Raw genomic sequence first — 20,154 nt, 5'->3', positions numbered from 1 at the left:
TGTTTACAGCCATGTGGACTGAGACCATGTAACAACCACTGAGTGTGTCCTATCCAAGGACACGGCCTGACTGGGAACAAACCTGTGTTGGAATGGTGTCCCATTCAGGGGGAATCTCATCTGCTTCATGCTACGGAACCCGGAGATAAGCACCGGCCCAAGAGCTGATAGAGGACTGACTCACTACACAGTGGCTGGATTTTAATTAAATCTTGTCACCTCAGGTGCCACAAAAACCATCTTGGCTCATGGACGACGTAGTGCTTGTGCACCCTTCGACTCAAAGTGGTTTGAGAACACAAACATCTTACTTCCTTACGAAGTAGCTCCTAAACAATTACTGGTATTTATAACTTTAAGCCCCGCCCCGTAGCCCTCAGACAAGCTTCCAGCGTTCCCGGTAGTCTGGACTGTAGCCCAGGATCCTCTGGTGGAAAGGTGACCCCCCTATGACAGTCTCAAGCAGCCAGTCAGGATTGCACGTTTAAGATGTGTGGGGGTTTTTTTGTCTTTTTTTTTTTTTTTTTAAATTGTAACAAACGTTTATGCTGGTTATAGTCGAGCATCAAAAACTGAAGCTTTGCGCTCTGCATCGTGACTCGTTGTCGACTGCACGTTCATTCAAGTTTCCAGTAAATTCATCGAAAGCACATTTTTAGCTTTGCTGTTGCACCTAAATTATTGTCTTTAAAAATCGCATCGGTTTTGTAACACACACACAAACGGTCCACTTAAAAAAAAAAAAAAGAATAAAAGAAAATGTTTTTCTTTAAATGCTTTTTTTTTTTGTTGCCGCCTCTGACAGCAGGATGCGGGACCACTGCTGTAACGTACCATTTGGTTTTCCAACACGTTTATTTGGTGCACAAAAGTCATAGATGTGGTCTGAAAGACACCATCCGTTTGGGTTTTAGAATAAAACTGGACCAACTCTTTGTGTCACTTTGGTCTCCGGTTCTGCTCCTTCTTGTTACCAGGTGGAAGAAAATGTCCAGAAATGAAATCGAAAACACATCTAATAAACGTAGAAACGGTAAATTAAATGGTAAATGAACTGCATTTATATAGCACTTTTCCATCTGCATCAGACACTCAATGCGCTTTACAATAATGCCTCACATTCACTCCAATGTGAGGGTGCTGCCATACAAGGTACGTACTACACACCAGAAGCAACTAGGGGATTAAGGACCTTGCCCAAGGGCCCTCAGTGATTTTCCAGTTGGGCTGGGATTTGAACCAATGACCCTTTCGTCTCAAGCCCAACACTTGACCATCACCTCCCCTTCCCCTAATTGAACTAATTAGACTAAATTAGTGTTTAGTCCTCCTATGGGCTCAGTCACACTAGAATGTAAACTGAACAGGAAGCTTGTCGATGTTCTGGTAGGTCATGATGTCAGCGTTCAAATCACCATCACCACCTTTTTAAAAAAAAAAAATGTGAAAGGCTTCAAATCATTTGCAAAAGTTTCCATTTCCGGATCATGAACGCACCTGACAGATTAGATTTTATAGGTTTTTTAAATGTTCACTCAGAGTATAAAGTACAAAATAAAACAGATTAAATGTGTCATTTAATGACGGACGCAACACCTGATTGTTCTCATCAACTCAAGACACTGAGCAAAGATGGCTCAGTGTCCATTACCAAATAAGTGTTTTTTGTTTTGTGTTTTTTTTTTTTTTTTTTGCTGTGTAGAATTCCTGATCGGGAGAACTCTGTGCCAAGTGTAGTGAAGGAAGGGCTGCTTTCAGAAATCAGTAGAGTTGTAGCTCCGCCTCTTACCAGTTTGAAAAACTGACCTCATGTTGGGTCACATGATCATCAAATTACTTTGATCACAAATTCTTAAACCTGCTGTAACAGTATGCTGTGTTTAATGACTTAAAGGTGGAGGCACCGACAGTCGTGACGGCAAAACAAGGCTTTATGAAGCATTTGGTGTTTTTTTAGGCCACTAGATGGCAGTGTCTATTCAGAAAAGAACTCAAAGCACAATGACCTTCAGCTTCCTTAGACCCCTTTTTTTGAATAGACACTGCCATCTAGTGGCCTAAGGAAAAAAAACACCAAATGCTTCATAAGGCCTCAATTTGGCCATCACTTACAAACATGTATGAAACTGTGCTAAACGCCACGTGGTGTTTAGTGCAGTTTAAGAGTTTGTGGTAAAAGTTGAGCAATTAATGTTTTATTAAAACTTATTTGATGATCATGTGACCCAGCATGATGACATAGTTTGAGAAACTGCACGCTAGCTAGCTCACTACACTACGTGCAGACGTTATACTCTGATACAGAACTTTTGTCCTGGATCACATGATGGTATCTGACATTACCGCTAAGGTTAGCACAATTTCGAGGTCAAAGTTCACCAAAGCTCCCTGACAGCACAAATTTTAATTTATTACCATCAACAAATCTCTAAATGGCAGATAAACAGAAAGCTGCTTTTGGTTTTAAAATGCTAGCATGACCGAGCCTGCTAAAGAAGACTCCGCCCCTAAACCCTTCAGCAGCGTTTACATGGAGGAACATTTTCAAATAAGCATCCATTAGCTCGTTATGCTACATTGCGTTTGCTTTTCATACAGAAAGAAAATGACATCTTCACAAATATCTTAAACATGACGAGTCCAAAAACCAAAAATACTAAAAATACTAATAATAATAAAAGCATCTGATGTGGAAAAAGGGGGGAATGTTCGCCGTCGTCGTTCTCTGCGCTCGCATGTAAGTAGCAGCAGCATCAACCTGAAACGCTGAAGTCTCCTCCTCCACTTCCTGTTTTCACATTCACAAACATTTCAAACGTCCTTGTGCAAATCAAGCAGTCGTTAGAAAGAATGCCCTCCGAAGGGGTTCCGGTAAAAATATAGAAACTCCACGTGCCTGACGCGGCTCGCAGCATGTCGTCCATTTGGATCTGGTGTTGGTTAGCGGTGGCGTGTGTGGACGGAGGTTCATCTGCCTCCAGATGGCATGTGTGCGTAGACGGGGTAGGCGAGGCAGACGTTGAGTGCGTCGTTGTGCTGCACAAGGGAGGTCTGGTGATAGTGGAGCACCAGGTCCTTCAGGCTGCTGTACAGGTTGTACGGCTCGGCAAAGCCAAAGCCGCGCGCTGTGCTGTAGATGACGCAGTGCTTCACCTTGTCATTAGCACTGTAGAGAGACAGAGAGGTCAAAGGTCACATGGCAGCACAGCGAGTGGTGATGTCAATCATAGAGGATATGCACTGATGTCATCAAACCACGCCCTGAGACGGTATCCGCCATGTTGGATGGGAATTGTGGAAAGAATTTAAGCCTGGGTCCCACCGAATAAAAATCCATGAATAATGAGCCACGCATGGGCATGTCAGTGATTATTTGAAGAATGACCCACGTTTTCATCTATCACGTATCCGCTATGAAGGTGCCTCTATGTGCCTCTCTGTACCCCACATGTGCCATGTAGCAGCCTCTAGTGAGCCACGACCAACCTGTCATTAGAGCCTCGAATGACTTAGTGTGGCATCAGCCACACTAAGTCAGGTAGCACCATGATAGCGCCATGATAACGCCATGTTGGCGCACGTTTAGGCATGGGTTTGGTCCAAACCTCCAGCCCTCCCACACCTGGTCCCTTCAAAGTGTGGGTTTTCAATTCATAGATTCACAGCAGCATTTAAAGATGTCACATTTTTTAAAATGCAGTCCAAAAATAGACGCTCCAGTACAGTCCCGCGGTTGTGCACTGTGTGCCAGGCTGCTGTCCACCTGTAATGCACCAGACCAGCGAGAACTGAACCAAGGGTTCCTGGACAGCCGCCTCTGTGCTCCTCGCTGGCTTCGCGGCTCGCTGGCTTTATTTCTTCTCTGGCTTTAAACACACACATCGTGATCCCACTTTTAATTTTATGTTTGTCTGTGTATTTCTGCAAAATCGCTCTTTTGCGCACACACGCTGCTGTTCTCCATTCATGGACAGCCTCATCTGTGCTCCTTCTCACTGGCTTCCTTTCCATCCGTGGCTTGCTGGCTTTATTTTTTCCCTGGCTTTAAACAGTCATTTTCATACCGTGATCCCACTTTTAACTTTGTGTTTGTCCATTTATTTCTGCACAATCGCTCTTTTGCGCGCAGTGCCTTCTGCCTAAATGCTCAGTGGAAGCGTGATAAGTCACTGCGTCGATACGCAGTGCGCACACACAGTGGGGCTCATGTGATCATTAACAAGATATTAAATCAACTATAGACATACTTTTACAGGTAGGAACTGTTTTATCAAGCTATAAAAACATTAAAAATAGTTATCTTAAGCTGTTCAAAATACATTCCACATGGAGCAGGAAAGAGGAAAAAAAGCTTCCAGATGAAACAGTCCTCAATGATTCCAGAAGTAATTAGGTATTTTCAGCATCCAAGGTTTCGCAGAAAATGATTAATCCGCTACAAAATAATTATTTTATATACAGCATCCACCGCAGAGCAGGTGGAATTGTGCGCACAAGAGGACAGCCGCTCAGGTCCTGCGTAGCTGCCAGGTGCACAGATAACGGGCTTTTAGCAGACCCGTAAGCACCGCGCACATGCCACTAAGCCGTCGCAGTAACTTGTACACAAACTGCGCCACACTGTTGTTGCTAAATTTTGAACTTCTTGAAATTAGCGCCATGCTCAGAGAGGGGCCTCATTAACTGAAGATAACGCCTCTAAGAGCCACAAAGCTCCCACAATAGTTGAAGAAACCCTCTCATAGCAAAAAAACATGCTGCTCATTATTCATCCTTCATTATTCAGTGGGACCCAAGCTTTAATTGTTTACAGCAATGTTCCAAAATTCTGCAACCTGACAGAATCCTTTTTAGTGGTGAAGTCAGCAAACTGTGTGGACTGAGGCCTTCAGGTCCCGTATTTGTGGGAGGAGGTTATGTTTTCACTCCTATTTGTTTGTGAACAGCCTGGAACCCACAATTTTTCATATATGTTATGACATTTTTACAGAGGATTCATATCCTGATATCAAGGTCACATATCTCACAGCACAATGATTTAGCCAGCGTATGCCCACTGTATTAGAAATGCTGGCGTACGTCTAATAAGTTACGCGCAAGTTAGCACATTGAATCATGCCCATATATGTCATAATACTTAGACTTGTTTTATTGTCATTTAGTAAAAAAATATAGATGCTGTCACAGAACGAAATCCTGATGCACTGCTCGCATAGCTCAAAACAAACTACAGCTCAGAATACCAGTCCAAGGTGTGGGATAGTATAAATAGGGTTAATAAAAAATAAACTATCATTGTATCTGTATATACACAACATACAACAAATAAATAAAGGATACGGGATATTGCACATATGAAGATGCTACAAGGATGAAGTCTATGTCCCACATTCTATATTTCACAGTTCTTTCTATCTGTTAATTGTTATATTGCAGTTGGGTAAAAGCTGCCCCTGAATCTGTGTGTTTTGTAACTCAGACGAGCACCTCAAATAATTTTGGACATCCACAACATTTGCGACGTATGCCAGCGTATGGCTCCTATGTTACACATATATGAGGGACATAAGTTGTAGGTAAGTTATGCAATTGTTGACACACATTTCTTTTAATTTACTCATAAGTTGAAATACGTCCATTGATACTGTCCACTGATTGGCTGGAAGCTGCAGTCCTCATGTGAACAGTTCAGCCCGTTACAAATATTAAATCCATTCAAACACAGAGTAAATATAAAGTCTTAAGCTGACCTGTTCACTTTAGATGGATTCATCATCACAGTCTGATGAAAACTAACCCACATAAAGCCTCCTGATTTTGGAAAACGACATCTGAAAATACTTTAGTTCCTTGTCATGGATGAAGAAACATAGCGTTTTTAAAGACTCTGTGTTTTGTGCGTTTCTCAGCCTGAACCAGAGAACGCTGGCTCTTTGCACTACAAGACGATTAACTTATTTTAAAAGTTGAATCACAGCGCCTCATTCATTCACGTCAGCGTTTATCACAGACATCAGTCGACTCTTCAGCATTCTGCACGCCATGAAAATAAATCCCATGATCCAAAACTTGTGAAATTGGAAACTAGTGTTGGTGGAGGTTTGCGCTCTACTTTGCAGATGTTTTCGGAGCTGCTGGCATGCGTCCCTGATATTCAGTACACAGACATCAACATCTATTTTATCGGAGATACAAATACTTGGCTGTGGAAACCGTGAACAAGACCGTCATAAGCCGCGTCTCAGATCGTCATAAGACGAGTCTCAGACTGTTAATATTCTGAGTACTTACACCACCGAGCAGGCGTAGCAGCCCTTTTTGCTGCTTTCTCGGATGAGAAACGCTCCGTTTGGCTTCCCGGTCAGCAGCTCCTCCGCCTGTGTCCTGTTCAGGTCACCCACAAACCAGCTCTTCTCATCATAGTGTGGCAACTTCTCATCCTCCTCGTTCACAAAGTAACCCCTGCCAAGTGCACGTGCGCAGTTACACACAGGAACTACATGGTGGTGTGGTTCGATCTTTGTGTACATGCAAATAAAGCAGGAACGGTTCCACAAACCGAGGACAGTCTGGAATCATGACTGTGGCCCCGTGATCATGAAGACTTTTTATTTCCTGGCAGAAAAACCATTGAGAAACACTTCATCTCAGCACTTTCTTATAAAGAAAATGTATAATGTACAGAGAATAAAAAGAACTCATCTTCAGCAGGAACACAGTATCTGTCCAATCTGCTATCACAGGTGAGGTGTTTTTTGTCTCTGTTGATAGATGACTATTCTTCTCTGAGTTTGAGTTCTTTTTATCACCATACATTGGACTTTTGAAGAAAGCCTGACATGAAGCATTTCTCAGCATGTTCCACAGGCTGCAGCTTCTTTAGTCTGAAGAAGTTGTAAAATCAGTGAATTGTTTTTGCAAAAACCTACATCCAGTTTGTCCTTCATACCACCTGATCACTCGTCTTTGAAGAGATGAAATGAAACTGTTCCCACATAAACCGGCTCTCGTTTTCGCTGACAGACTAAATACAAACGTTCACACTCACCCGTCGGCGTTGTCGTTCTTGCTTTCCAGCCAGTCGTTGATTCGTTTCTGACGTACGCCTTTGTGATTGAGCCAGCTGGAAGGAGACAAAAATGTCAGAATGATCCAACACAAATCACTTTAGAAACCATCAAAGAATCTTCAGATTGTTGTGGATGAGCTCAGCCCTCCTCCTGTTCCTCAAAAGCCAAAACATTTCAGCTGAAAGAAAACCTCAAGTTTCCACTTCAGCACAAACAAACTTCCCTTTCCAGAGACTTTCAGGAACATTGGTTCAGTAGCTTTAGTGCAGCTTGTTAACAAGCCAACATACAAAAACCCTCCAGAACCAGGTGATGCTCACATCTTGTGGTAAAACTATCTGCCATACTTACACGAGGTGCTGGTCCCTGATCTTGCGGAGCTGGATGAGGTCTGGCTTCAGACTGTTCATCTTTTTGTCCGTCTCACGGTTGTCCATGGCTTGTGTCTTGAGGTCCTGCTCCAGCCGGACCTTGCTGTCATGGATCTCGCACAGCCGAGACTTGAGCTTCTTGTAGTTGATGGTGATCCTCTCTAGCTCTTTGTCGTTGCCCTCACGGCGGAAGCGCTCGATGTAGTCCTTGCTGTAGTGTTCTTGCGTATGGCACTGCTCCTCAAAGATTTTGATGGTCTCATTGAAGGCTTCAATGGCTGTTCGTTTCATTTGGATCTCCTGAAGGTGGAGACATTTGTCTTCTGTTACGGCCACAATCCAAGAAAGAATCTGATGGAGTAATTATTTTGGTGTGTTTCATGAGGTCACCACTCCTGTTCCTGAAGGTCACCTGCCCTACTTTTATGCCTGAACTCTGTCTTTTCCTGGCTCCTGATTGGCTGAGCACACCTGACTTAATTAGCAGTGGGTTAGAAAACATGCAGGATAGGTGACCTCCAGGAGCAGGTGGTGGTGACCCCAGTCAATAGGAAAAGGCCAGGTCCCACTGGCGTTTAGGAAGATTTGCACATGAATTGGGCACAAACTTGGTTTATATTCGCTAAACATCCGCAATATCCGTGAAACATGCTTGTACGAGTCGGCCGACATCCGCACGTGTCCACAATTATCCGCGGAGGCACATTTTTGTGTTGCCAGTTTTTCTGAGCTGCACAAAATCTTGGTGGCGGATGACAGCCGCCTTACATACTCAATACATACTCAATCTATGCGCTGTATATCAGCCATTATCTGCTGATATCCGCAACTGATGGTGAAATGTGGCTTGGCAGTGCACTGGGCCAGTGTGTAAAATGGATATATAGCGTGCCTATCACGCCCACATCACAAACTAAAATAAGTTGTGGCGAATGCATACAGAGTGGTCACGAATAAAGCGTTTACGTCTGCTTTGCGGACAATTTGCGAATGCATAACAAACAGAAATCGACATACCTCCCAGTCATTGCCAGTCCAGCTGTGGAGACGTACAGATGTAGTTATGGATCCCCAAAGACGTAGTGTGATAGTTGCTGCCATCCAACAACATACCAATCAACTTGACCAAGTCCAGCAATTGCTCCAGAGGCTGTGGTGTTGGTGTGAATAGTGATGCTGACAGGCCCGAGTGTGCTTCTTTTATGACTGCAATGCAGATACCGCGCATGCGCAATACGATCACTGTTTCCGCAACACATGCGCAATGCATTCTCAATACATCCATAATACTTCCATGATAATTGCAATGCATCCGATCAGGTTCCTCAATACATGCTTCATACATCTGTGATTGTTCGTCATATATTCACTATACATTAATATATACGTAATCCATGCAGAGAAATTTGTCATTCCTGGCCAATTTTGTTGCGGACGACAACGAACACCTGAAATTTGTATACTCAATTCATGCGCAATTAATCCTCTCCCCAGTGGGACTGGACCTAAAGTTATGAATGGAGGTTTTGGGTCCAGAAGCACACAGCATTCATAGAAACTCTGACTTGAAACATCTGTGTTCTGAGAAGAATCAGTAACACTGTGCGATGTGGGCTTTAGCTACCTGCGATGTCTTAGTGTATTCTTCGTACAGTCTGTCATACTCTTTGTTCTTGTCCTGGTACTGATTGTGGTATTCCTGCAGCTTCTTCCCCACAGCATCAATACTGTCTTCTTGCACCAGCTGGTCCTGAGAGAGAAGAAAAGTCAAGATTATCAAGTGCAGAAACTGAAGAACTTTGGTCCAAAGGACTAAAAACCCTTTTAAAAACCCTTTAAAAACACTTTTTACAAGACTTAGACCTGAACATGTTCCCAATACTGCAAAATCAATGAATTCACGATTCAGAAATAGAAAAAACACACAATTTTAAAAGAGGTTTTGTTATTTTGCACCCATCTGTAGGACTCAAATCCAGGCCCCTGGTATGTTAATTCACACAGTAAGCATTCACTGTCTAAAAAGTACAATTTCTGATCAATAAAATGTAACATTTTTGATATGGCATAAATCCACCTTGATAGAAATGAGGCGCATGGTTAAAAAAAATGGCCTTTCCAATGGTATACGACATGTCGTACCCATGAAGCCAGTGTGTCCTGACAGCTGTCCTGGATGAAACATGGATGCAACTATACCAAGATTTACTCAGTACTCAGAGTACTTTGCCTCTGTAATACCTGGTCAACCTGCTGCAAGGAGCCTCAACATCTACTGGTTGATCTGAGAGGGTGAAAAAAGTAACGGTATCTCATTAGAACGTTAGATTTTCTCGCTGCAGCCCTTTAATTAAAGGTGCACGCTGCTCCTCAACGGAGGGACGATTAAAAAAAATAAACAAATAAAAGTACTGGTAGGACACAGACCCACTAATAAGACACTTGAAGACAGAAAACTGCAGATATTACATAACAAGGGGAGGTGTGTGATTAAAGACGACTCCCCCACCCACATCATCATCACACCCGACAAAGGAGCAACACACAAACACGCATAAGTGGCAAAAAATTAATGATGATCACTAGCTGGGGGGGCACCCAACAGGCCTGGTCACCTTTACCTACCGTATTTTCCGGACTATAAGTCGCACCGGAGTATAGGTCACACCCCAGGCCAAAACATGTAAAAAAGTGCGACTTATAGTCCGGAAAATACGGTACTTAAAATTTTCAACCCACAAAAATATCTGTCTGTTAAATTGTTCTTTGCCTCACTGTTATAACAGGCAACAACTGCTAGTGAAGAAACATTGTATGATGTTTGTCTCGTTCATAGATACTTGGAAATATTTTGATTATCTGTGAATAAAGACAGCTTTGAGGAACAATGATGCTTATTTATCATGAAATGACAATTTTTGGGCCTTTTTCATGTTAAAAGGCAACCAGGACATTCAGAGGAAAAAACTATTAAAACCATTTTCCAAACAAGCTCTGTGTGCACACTTCTTAAAAACATGTTCCACTTAATTTAAAAATCATTTATTTTCCATGGTTGATGTTACTGTTCTGATGCCCAGCAGTGTGAACGTGGTGTACTTGACTCCCTCCATCAGCCTCCAGTTCATTTAAAATGGATTTTAATGTTTGTTTTTAAAGCCATTCATGGTCTCACCCCATATTACCTGTCTGAGATTTTAACTCTCCGCAACTACAACCCCAATTCCAATGAAGTTGGGACGTTGTGTAAAATGTAAATAAAAACAGAATACAATGATCAGCAAATCCTCATCAACCTATATTCAATTGAATACACCACAAAGACAAGATATTTAATGTTCAAACTGATAAACTTTATTGTTTTTGTGCAAATATTTGCTCATTTTGAAATGGATGCCTGCAACATGTTTCAAAACAGCTGGGACAGTGGCAACAAAAGATTGGGAAAGTTGATGAATGCTCAAAGAACACCTAATTGGAAACAGGTGAGTGTCATGATTGGGTATAAAAGGAGCATCCCCAAAAGGCTGAGCCGTTCACAAGCAAAGATGGAGTGAGGATCACCACTTTGTGAACAACTGCATGAAATAAATAGTCCAACAGTTTGAGGACAATGTTTCTCAACGTTCAATTGCAAGGAATTTAGGGATTCCATCATCTACAGTCCATAATATAATCAGAAGATTCAGAGAATCTGGAGAACTTTTTACACGTAAGCAGCAAGGCTGAAAACCAACACTGAACCACTCTACTGGTGGTTGGCTCTCACTGCGGTATTGTATCACTTCCTGTTCCGGAGCACAGCGGTGTTTTTCTGTATCTGTTAGCTGTTTAATCTGCACAGTTAGATTGATCTAGTTATCTAGATTACGATTTGTTTCCCAGTGTAATCTTTACGTGCCTTAACTAAAGCACTCCCTCTGCTGAATCACCTCTAAATTATTTACACATTATTTACTTTGCGTGTTTTTAGGAATCCGCTAGCTTAGCGTAGCTACTAGCTCTTAGCCGATTTAGCATGGCGGCTTCTCCTGTCTCTCCCGCACGTTTCTGCTCTGGGTGTGAAATGTTTAGTTATTCCTCGGCCTCCTTTAGCAGTAATGGTACTTGTAATAAGTGTAGCTTATTCGTAGCTTTGGAGGCCAGGCTGGGCGAATTGGAGACTCGGCTCCGCACCGTGGAAAATTCTACAGCTAGCCAGGCCCCTGTAGTCGGTGCGGACCAAGGTAGCTTAGCCGCCGTTAGTTACCCCCTGGCAGATCCCGAGCAGCCGGGAAAGCAGGCCGACTGGGTGACTGTGAGGAGGAAGCGTAGCCCTAAACAGAAGCCCCGTGTACACCGCCAACCCGTTCACATCTCTAACCGTTTTTCCCCACTCGGCGACACACCCGCCGAGGATCAAACTCTGGTTATTGGCGACTCTGTTTTGCGAAATGTGAAGTTAGCGACACCAGCAACCATAGTCAATTGTCTTCCGGGGGCCAGAGCAGGCGACATTGAAGGAAATTTGAAACTGCTGGCTAAGGCTAAGCGTAAATTTGGTAAGATTGTAATTCACGTCGGCAGTAATGACACCCGGTTACGCCAATCGGAGGTCACTAAAATTAACATTAAATCGGTGTGTAACTTTGCAAAAACAATGTCGGACTCTGTAGTTTTCTCTGGGCCCCTCCCCAATCAGACCGGGAGTGACATGTTTAGCCGCATGTTCTCCTTGAATTGCTGGCTGTCTGAGTGGTGTCCAAAAAATGAGGTGGACTTCATAGATAATTGGCAAAGCTTCTGGGGAAAACCTGGTCTTGTTAGGAGAGACGGCATCCATCCCACTTTGGATGGAGCAGCTCTCATTTCTAGAAATCTGGCCAATTTTCTTAAATCCTCCAAACCGTGACTATCCAGGGTTGGGACCAGGAAGCAGAGTTGTAGTCTTACACACCTCTCTGCAGCTTCTCTCCCCCTGCCATCCCCTCATTACCCCATCCCCGTAGAGACGGTGCCTGCTCCCAGACTACCAATAACCAGCAAAAATCTATTTAAGCATAAAAATTCAAAAAGAAAAAATAATATAGCACCTTCAACTGCACCACAGTCTAAAACAGTTAAATGTGGTCTATTAAACATTAGGTCTCTCTCTTCTAAGTCCCTGTTGGTAAATGATATAATAATTGATCAACATATTGATTTATTCTGCCTTACAGAAACCTGGTTACAGCAGGATGAATATGTTAGTTTAAATGAGTCAACACCCCCGAGTCACACTAACTGTCAGAATGCTCGTAGCACGGGCCGGGGCGGAGGATTAGCAGCAATCTTCCATTCCAGCTTATTAATTAATCAAAAACCCAGACAGAGCTTTAATTCATTTGAAAGCTTGACTCTTAGTCTTGTCCATCCAAATTGGAAGTCCCAAAAACCAGTTTTATTTGTTATTATCTATCGTCCACCTGGTCGTTACTGTGAGTTTCTCTGTGAATTTTCAGACCTTTTGTCTGACTTAGTGCTTAGCTCAGATAAGATAATTATAGTGGGCGATTTTAACATCCACACAGATGCTGAGAATGACAGCCTCAACACTGCATTTAATCTATTATTAGACTCTATTGGCTTTGCTCAAAAAGTAAATGAGTCCACCCACCACTTTAATCATATCTTAGATCTTGTTCTGACTTATGGTATGGAAATAGAAGACTTAACAGTATTCCCTGAAAACTCCCTTCTGTCTGATCATTTCTTAATAACATTTACATTTACCCTGATGGACTACCCAGCAGTGGGGAATAAGTTTCATTACACTAGAAGTCTTTCAGAAAGCGCTGTAACTAGGTTTAAGGATATGATTCCTTCTTTATGTTCTCTAATGCCATATACCAACACAGTGCAGAGTAGCTACCTAAACTCTGTAAGTGAGATAGAGTATCTCGTCAATAGTTTTACATCCTCATTGAAGACAACTTTGGATGCTGTAGCTCCTCTGAAAAAGAGAGCTTTAAATCAGAAGTGCCTGACTCCGTGGTATAACTCACAAACTCGTAGCTTAAAGCAGATAACCCGTAAGTTGGAGAGGAAATGGCGTCTCACTAATTTAGAAGATCTTCACTTAGCCTGGAAAAAGAGTCTGTTGCTCTATAAAAAAGCCCTCCGTAAAGCTAGGACATCTTTCTACTCATCACTAATTGAAGAAAATAAGAACAACCCCAGGTTTCTTTTCAGCACTGGCTGACAAAGAGTCAGAGCTCTATTGAGCTGAGTATTCCATTAACTTTAACTAGTAATGACTTCATGACTTTCTTTGCTAACAAAATTTTAACTATTAGAGAAAAAATTACTCATAACCATCCCAAAGACGTATCGTTATCTTTGGCTGCTTTCAGTGATGCCGGTATTTGGTTAGACTCTTTCTCTCCGATTGTTCTGTCTGAGTTATTTTCATTAGTTACTTCATCCAAACCATCAACATGTTTATTAGACCACATTCCTACCAAGCTGCTCAAGGAAGCCCTACCATTATTTAATGCTTCGATCTTAAATATGATCAATCTATCTTTGTTAGTTGGCTATGTACCACAGGCTTTTAAGGTGGCAGTAATTAAACCATTACTTAAAAAGCCATCACTTGACCCAGCTATCTTAGCTAATTATAGGCCAATCTCCAACCTTCTTTTTCTCTCAAAAATTCTTGAAAGGGTAGTTGTAAAACAGGTAACTGATCATCTGCAGAGGAATGGTCTATTTGAAGAGTTTCAGTCAGGTTTTAGAATTCATCATAGTACAGAAACAGCATTAGTGAAGGTTACAAATGATCTTCTTATGGCCTCGGACAGTGGACTCATCTCTGTGCTTGTTCTGTTAGACCTCAGTGCTGCTTTTGATACTGTTGACCATAAAATTTTATTACAGAGATTAGAGCATGCCATAGGTATTAAAGGCACTGCGCTGCGGTGGTTTGAATCATATTTGTCTAATAGATTACAATTTGTTCATGTAAATGGGGAATCTTCTTCACAGACTAAAGTTAATTATGGAGTTCCACAAGGTTCTGTGCTAGGACCAATTTTATTCACTTTATACATGCTCCCCTTAGGCAGTATTATTAGACGGTATTGCTTAAATTTTCATTGTTACGCAGATGATACCCAGCTTTATCTATCCATGAAGCCAGAGGACACACACCAATTAGCTAAACTGCAGGATTGTCTTACAGACAAAGACATGGATGACCTCTAATTTCCTGCTTTTAAACTCATAAAACTGAAGTTATTGTACTTGGCCCCACAAATCTTAGAAACATGGTGTCTAACCAGATCCTTACTCTGGATGGCATTACCCTGACCTCTAGTAATACTGTGAGAAATCTTGGAGTCATTTTTGATCAGGATATGTCATTCAAAGCGCATATTAAACAAATATGTAGGACTGCTTTTTTGCATTTACGCAATATCTCTAAAATCAGAAAGGTCTTGTCTCAGAGTGATGCTGAAAAACTAATTCATGCATTTATTTCCTCTAGGCTGAACTATTGTAATTCATTATTATCAGGTTGTCCTAAAAGTTCCCTAAAAAGCCTTCAGTTAATTCAAAATGCTGCAGCTAGAGTACTGACGGGGACTAGAAGGAGAGAGCATATCTCACCCATATTGGCCTCTCTTCATTGGCTTCCTGTTAATTCTAGAATAGAATTTAAAATTCTTCTTCTTACTTATAAGGTTTTGAATAATCAGGTCCCATCTTATCTTAGGGACCTCGTAGTACCATATCACCCCAATAGAGCGCTTCGCTCTCAGACTGCAGGCTTACTTGTAGTTCCTAGGGTTTGTAAGAGTAGAATGGGAGGCAGAGCCTTCAGCTTTCAGGCTCCTCTCCTGTGGAACCAGCTCCCAATTCAGATCAGGGAGACAGACACCCTCTCTACTTTTAAGATTAGGCTTAAAACTTTCCTTTTTGCTAAAGCTTATAGTTAGGGCTGGATCAGGTGACCCTGAACCATCCCTTAGTTATGCTGCTATAGACGTAGACTGCTGGGGGGTTCCCATGATGCACTGTTTCTTTCTCTTTTTGCTCTGTATGCACCAATCTGCATTTAATCAATCAATCAATCAATCAACTTTTTTCTTGTATAGCGCCAAATCACAACAAACAGTTGCCCCAAGGCGCTCCTAGTGATCGATCTCTGCTCCCCTCCACAGCATGTCTTTTTCCTGGTTCTCTCCCTCAGCCCCAACCAGTCCCAGCAGAAGACTGCCCCTCCCTGAGCCTGGTTCTGCTGGAGGTTTCTTCCTGTTAAAAGGGAGTTTTTCCTTCCCACTGTAGCCAAGTGCTTGCTCACAGGGGGTCGTTTTGACCGTTGGGGTTTTACATAATTATTGTATGGCCTTGCCTTACAATATAAAGCGCCTTGGGGCAACTGTTTGTTGTGATTTGGCGCTATATAAAAAAAAAATTGATTGATTGATTGAATGCCCGTGACCTTCGATCCCTCAGGTGGCCCCGCTTTAAAAATCGACATCATTGTGTAAAGGATCATACCACGTGGGCTCAGGAACACTTCAGAAAACCACTGTCAGTTAACACACTTTGTCGCTACATCTACAAGTGCAAGTTAAAACTCTACCATGCAAAGTGAAAGTCATACATCAACAACATCCAGAAATGCCGCCGCCTTCTCTGGGCCCGAGCTCATTTGCAATGGACAGACACAAAGTGGAAAAGTGTGCTGTGGTCTGATGAGTCCACATTTCAAATTGTTTTTGGAAATCATGGACGTCGTGTCCCCTGGACAAAAGAGGAAAAACACCATCCAGATTGTTACCAGCGCAAAGTTCAAAAGTCAGCATCTGTGATGGTATGGCGGTGTGTTAGTGCCCATGACATGGACAACTTACACATCTGTGATGGCACCATCAATGCTGAAAGGTACATCCAGGTTTTGGAGCAACACATGCTGCCATCCAAGCAACGTCTTTTTCAGGGACGTCCCTGCTTATTTCAGCAAGACAATGCCAAGCCACATTCTGCACGTGTTACAAACAGCGTGACCTCGTAGTCGTACATCTGAACAACTGTACAACTGAAGTCATACATCAAGCAAGAATGGGAAAGAATTCCACCTACAAAGCTTCAACAATTAGTGTCCTCAGTTCCCAAAGGCTTATTGAGTGTTGTTAGAAGGAAAGGTGATGTAACACAGTGGGAAACATACCACTGTCCCAGCTTTTTGGAAATGTGTTGCAGGCATCCATTTCAAAATGAGCAAATATTTGCACAAAAACAATGAAGTTTATCAGTTTGAACATTAAATATCTTGTCTTTGTGGTGTATTCAACTGAATATAGGTTGAAGAGGATTTGAAAATCATTGGATTCTGTTTTTATTTACATTTTACACAACGTCTCAACTTCATTGGAACTGGGACGTTGTACAAGAGGGGCATCGTGGTCATCGTGCCACCTGTACTTCAAGTCCAGAGGTCAGAACACAAGCTTTGAGCTGATCGTTGCCCCAAACTCCAGAACACATTAGCCTGATACACACACAATTACCTGACTGAGCACTTTTTGAACTCAGAGCTGGACTTATTCATTCAAAATGTCTTAACACCTGTGGAATTTTTGCCTTTATGTGCCTCTTACACTTGATTGTGTGTCACACTCTTATTCTCATTCATTTTATTTTTATTCATTTATTTTTTTACTGTAAAGCACTTCATTCACTGAGCGGGAAACATGTTAGAAACAAAAAGAGTTCCTACACAGACATGAGGACATTATTAATCACAGGAACAGTTAAAATACTCAGTACGTTCCAAAAACTATTCTAGGACCCAGTTGTGGATCCAGCTCACCCCAGAGGACAGTTCTTCAAGCAGACAGCAGTTATGGAAGCTTGAAATCTGGCCTGCCTTTTCTCCTAAGTGTATCTTTAGAGACGGAGTCCTGGAAACTTTACGCAGCTCAAAGTTGCCAGACAGGTTTTAAAGAAGCTGACTGCAATATGAAACATTTCCTTCAAAGACAATCCAGAAGTGATCAGACCTGATCTGAACAACAGAAGCCTCCTTTGTGTCGCACACTTGGTAAGTAGGCCAAAAAAAAAAAAAAAAATGAAAGCAGCTCCACGTTTGATGAATACGTTCACTTCCTTTGGTAAAGTAAGTCCCTTCGGCTGCTCCCTTGTTTGCACTCGGGGTCGCCACAGCAAATCCAAGGTGGATCTGCATGTTCAACTGGCACAGGTTTTACGCCGGATGCCCTTCCTGACGCAACTCCACATTACATGGAGAAATGTGGCAGGGGTGGGATTTGAACCCGGAACCTTCTACACTGAAACCAAGCGCATGAATACAAAACTGCACACCGGCCTGAAAGCAACGTCGCCCGACAACATTTCTGTCCTCAAGAATGAAAACAATGTGCGACAGTTTGTTTTGTTTTGCTTGGCATGAGGGAAGCCACCAAGAAAGCCAACAACGCTGAAGTTACCCCAAACTTCAGTGGCTGTGATTAGAGAAGCGTTCATGTACTGTTTGAGCACCGCTTCACCAGCCGCAGGCGCTGTTCCAAACTCCAGCCACAGACAGGGTTAGGGAGGAGACCTTGAAATCTAGGCTTAAAATTCTCTAATTCTTTCTGACAAGATGTGTATAAAATCGTTTCCTGTTTCTTTCAGATCCTGACTAGAGTGGTGGGCGTCGACCTCAGAGGTCTGCAAAGGTCACACACACAGTGTTCCAGACTACCAGGAATGCATGTGGCAGAGGTCAGACAAGGTCAACGGCACATCTCTCACATCTGCACTGCAAACCCCAAGAGGTCAAAGGTCAAACCCTAGTGTGTGTGTGTGTGTGTGTGTGTGTGTGCAGACCTGCTGGAAGCGGGAGACGGGGTACATAAGTTTGACGTCCAGCTTGGTGTTGTACTGAGCCAGAGACTTGTGTCTGTAGTGGCTGATGAGCTCCACCACCGAGCTGAAGGTCAGCGGGTCTGAGAAGCCGTACTTCCCGTCCCGGTGGTAGATCTTTATCAGCTTGTTGTTGCCCCCTTTTCTGAAAAAACACACACACACACACACACACACACACACACACACACACACACACACACACACACACACACACACACACACACACACACACACACACACACACACACACACACACACACACACACACAGAGATGAATAGATTTTTCACAGCTCCATTAAACACCTGCTCCTTAAATTCACGCTGCACCTTCAAACTCCCACAATCCTCCTGTGGCTTTAAACCAGTTTCTGTTTAAAAACAAGACTCTTGATCTCTCGGACTCGTACCTCAGCGTGAGCGTGTAGTCGCCCTGCATCTTGGTGGAGGCGTCGCGGACCAGGAAGGTCCCATCAGGCATGTCTCTGAGTTTATCATTCACTTCCTCCCTGAGGACCAACAGACAGCAGAAACAGGATCAACCAATCTGGATCCAGCATTAGTCAGGAGCATAATCAGGACATAGCCAGTGGTACCAGAGGGTCCAACAGAGGAACCTGGTACCAAACACATCCAGTCACTGTCTAAGATCACAGATTAGATTCCAGGTCTCACAGTAAGTCTCCATAAACTAAGACAGGAAGCTCTGGGACCCTAAAGACGTGGACATTTGTTCTAAGCTGTCAGCGTCACTAAACTCTCCCCTCATGACTCATATCCTGAATACTTCATATAAACAGACTTTAGAAAAGCGTCACTGAAGTGTTGAGGGTTTGACACTTTAACGAGTCTCCCAGTCAACTGCTTCAACAAACGCTTGATGACTTAAAGTTTCATTTAGCACCTCATAACAGACTACTGACATCTACTGGACAAATAATGTACAGCACATTGACAAGTAACAGACGTTATGAACTGCAGGACAGGATTTTTTTTGTATTAACTGAGAATCAGTTGTGGCCATCGAGCTGCTGCTGCTGGTTCATTTAGCCGCTGCTGTGGGAAAACTAAAAATGTCCGTCAGAAGGCCAAAATGTCAAATAAATATAGATTTCTTTATGCAACATTTTTAGAACTGAATGATGACTGAGTGAACTGATTTTAACTGAGCCCAGAGTTTGCTATCTTATTATACCTTTTGTTTGGATGTGCAAACTGTGGAACTGCAGTACTAAGAACTAAACATGGACATTTAAAGTGGATATGACATATTTGGAACTTCAAATTTGTGTAAAGGTGTAGCCTATTGGGTTTACCTGGATATGTCTCCCCAGTACCACTCAGCCTCCTGCAGCGACCCTCCATCTTTGGCACTGTTGCCCCCACCCACTGTGGAGGGCTGCTGGGACTTGGCGGGTTTTGGAGGAAGGGCTGGAGAAGACATGACAGAGCCAGACAGCAAGAGAAAAGGACAAAATGTCCCTCCGATCAGATTTTTGATTTCTTATTAACATTTTATTTTGAAAAGAACTGAACGCATGGTTCTCTGTGATCTGCATATGGACTAGCAACAAAAATAGTTTATTATATAACGACTCAGTGGATCCTTGTCATATGATTGGTGCTTTGTATGTCACATGACATGGATTAATTTATCCCATGTGTGTTGCATTGCATTTAAAGTGCGGCTTGGTTCCATTTAGAGTGCAAATTTGGTTCCATATGTTTGGTACCATTGCACTCTGTGTGTGCACGCGTATGTGCACGCACACACATGCTCGTGCATGACACAAAACAAATCCACTGTGCTGTCTGGAGG

The 20,154-nt window shown here is 42.7% G+C and overlaps 1 protein-coding gene across 2 annotated transcripts in view; it reads right to left on the bottom strand.

Moving 5' to 3' along the window:
* Nucleotides 1–1,191: 1,191 nt before the first annotated feature.
* pik3r3b (phosphoinositide-3-kinase, regulatory subunit 3b (gamma)) overlaps nucleotides 1,192–20,154 on the bottom strand; it is a 44,551-nt gene continuing 25,588 nt past the window's right edge. For both annotated transcript variants that reach the window (XM_034179338.1, XM_034179339.1), the window contains exons 2-9: nucleotides 19,652–19,766; nucleotides 18,746–18,844; nucleotides 18,299–18,479; nucleotides 9,066–9,191; nucleotides 7,422–7,741; nucleotides 7,049–7,123; nucleotides 6,292–6,462; nucleotides 1,192–3,166 (exon numbers count right to left, since the gene is read on the bottom strand). In XM_034179338.1, coding sequence (XP_034035229.1) covers nucleotides 2,968–3,166; nucleotides 6,292–6,462; nucleotides 7,049–7,123; nucleotides 7,422–7,741; nucleotides 9,066–9,191; nucleotides 18,299–18,479; nucleotides 18,746–18,844; nucleotides 19,652–19,766 — 1,286 coding nt within the window. In that variant the 3' untranslated portion in view covers nucleotides 1,192–2,967. The remainder of the gene's footprint in view (nucleotides 3,167–6,291; nucleotides 6,463–7,048; nucleotides 7,124–7,421; nucleotides 7,742–9,065; nucleotides 9,192–18,298; nucleotides 18,480–18,745; nucleotides 18,845–19,651; nucleotides 19,767–20,154) is intronic.

Source organism: Thalassophryne amazonica, chromosome 10 (genome assembly GCF_902500255.1).
Source record: "Thalassophryne amazonica chromosome 10, fThaAma1.1, whole genome shotgun sequence".
NCBI classification, from domain to species: Eukaryota; Metazoa; Chordata; class Actinopteri; order Batrachoidiformes; family Batrachoididae; genus Thalassophryne; species Thalassophryne amazonica.
This window is presented reverse-complemented; position numbering and strand designations above follow the sequence as displayed.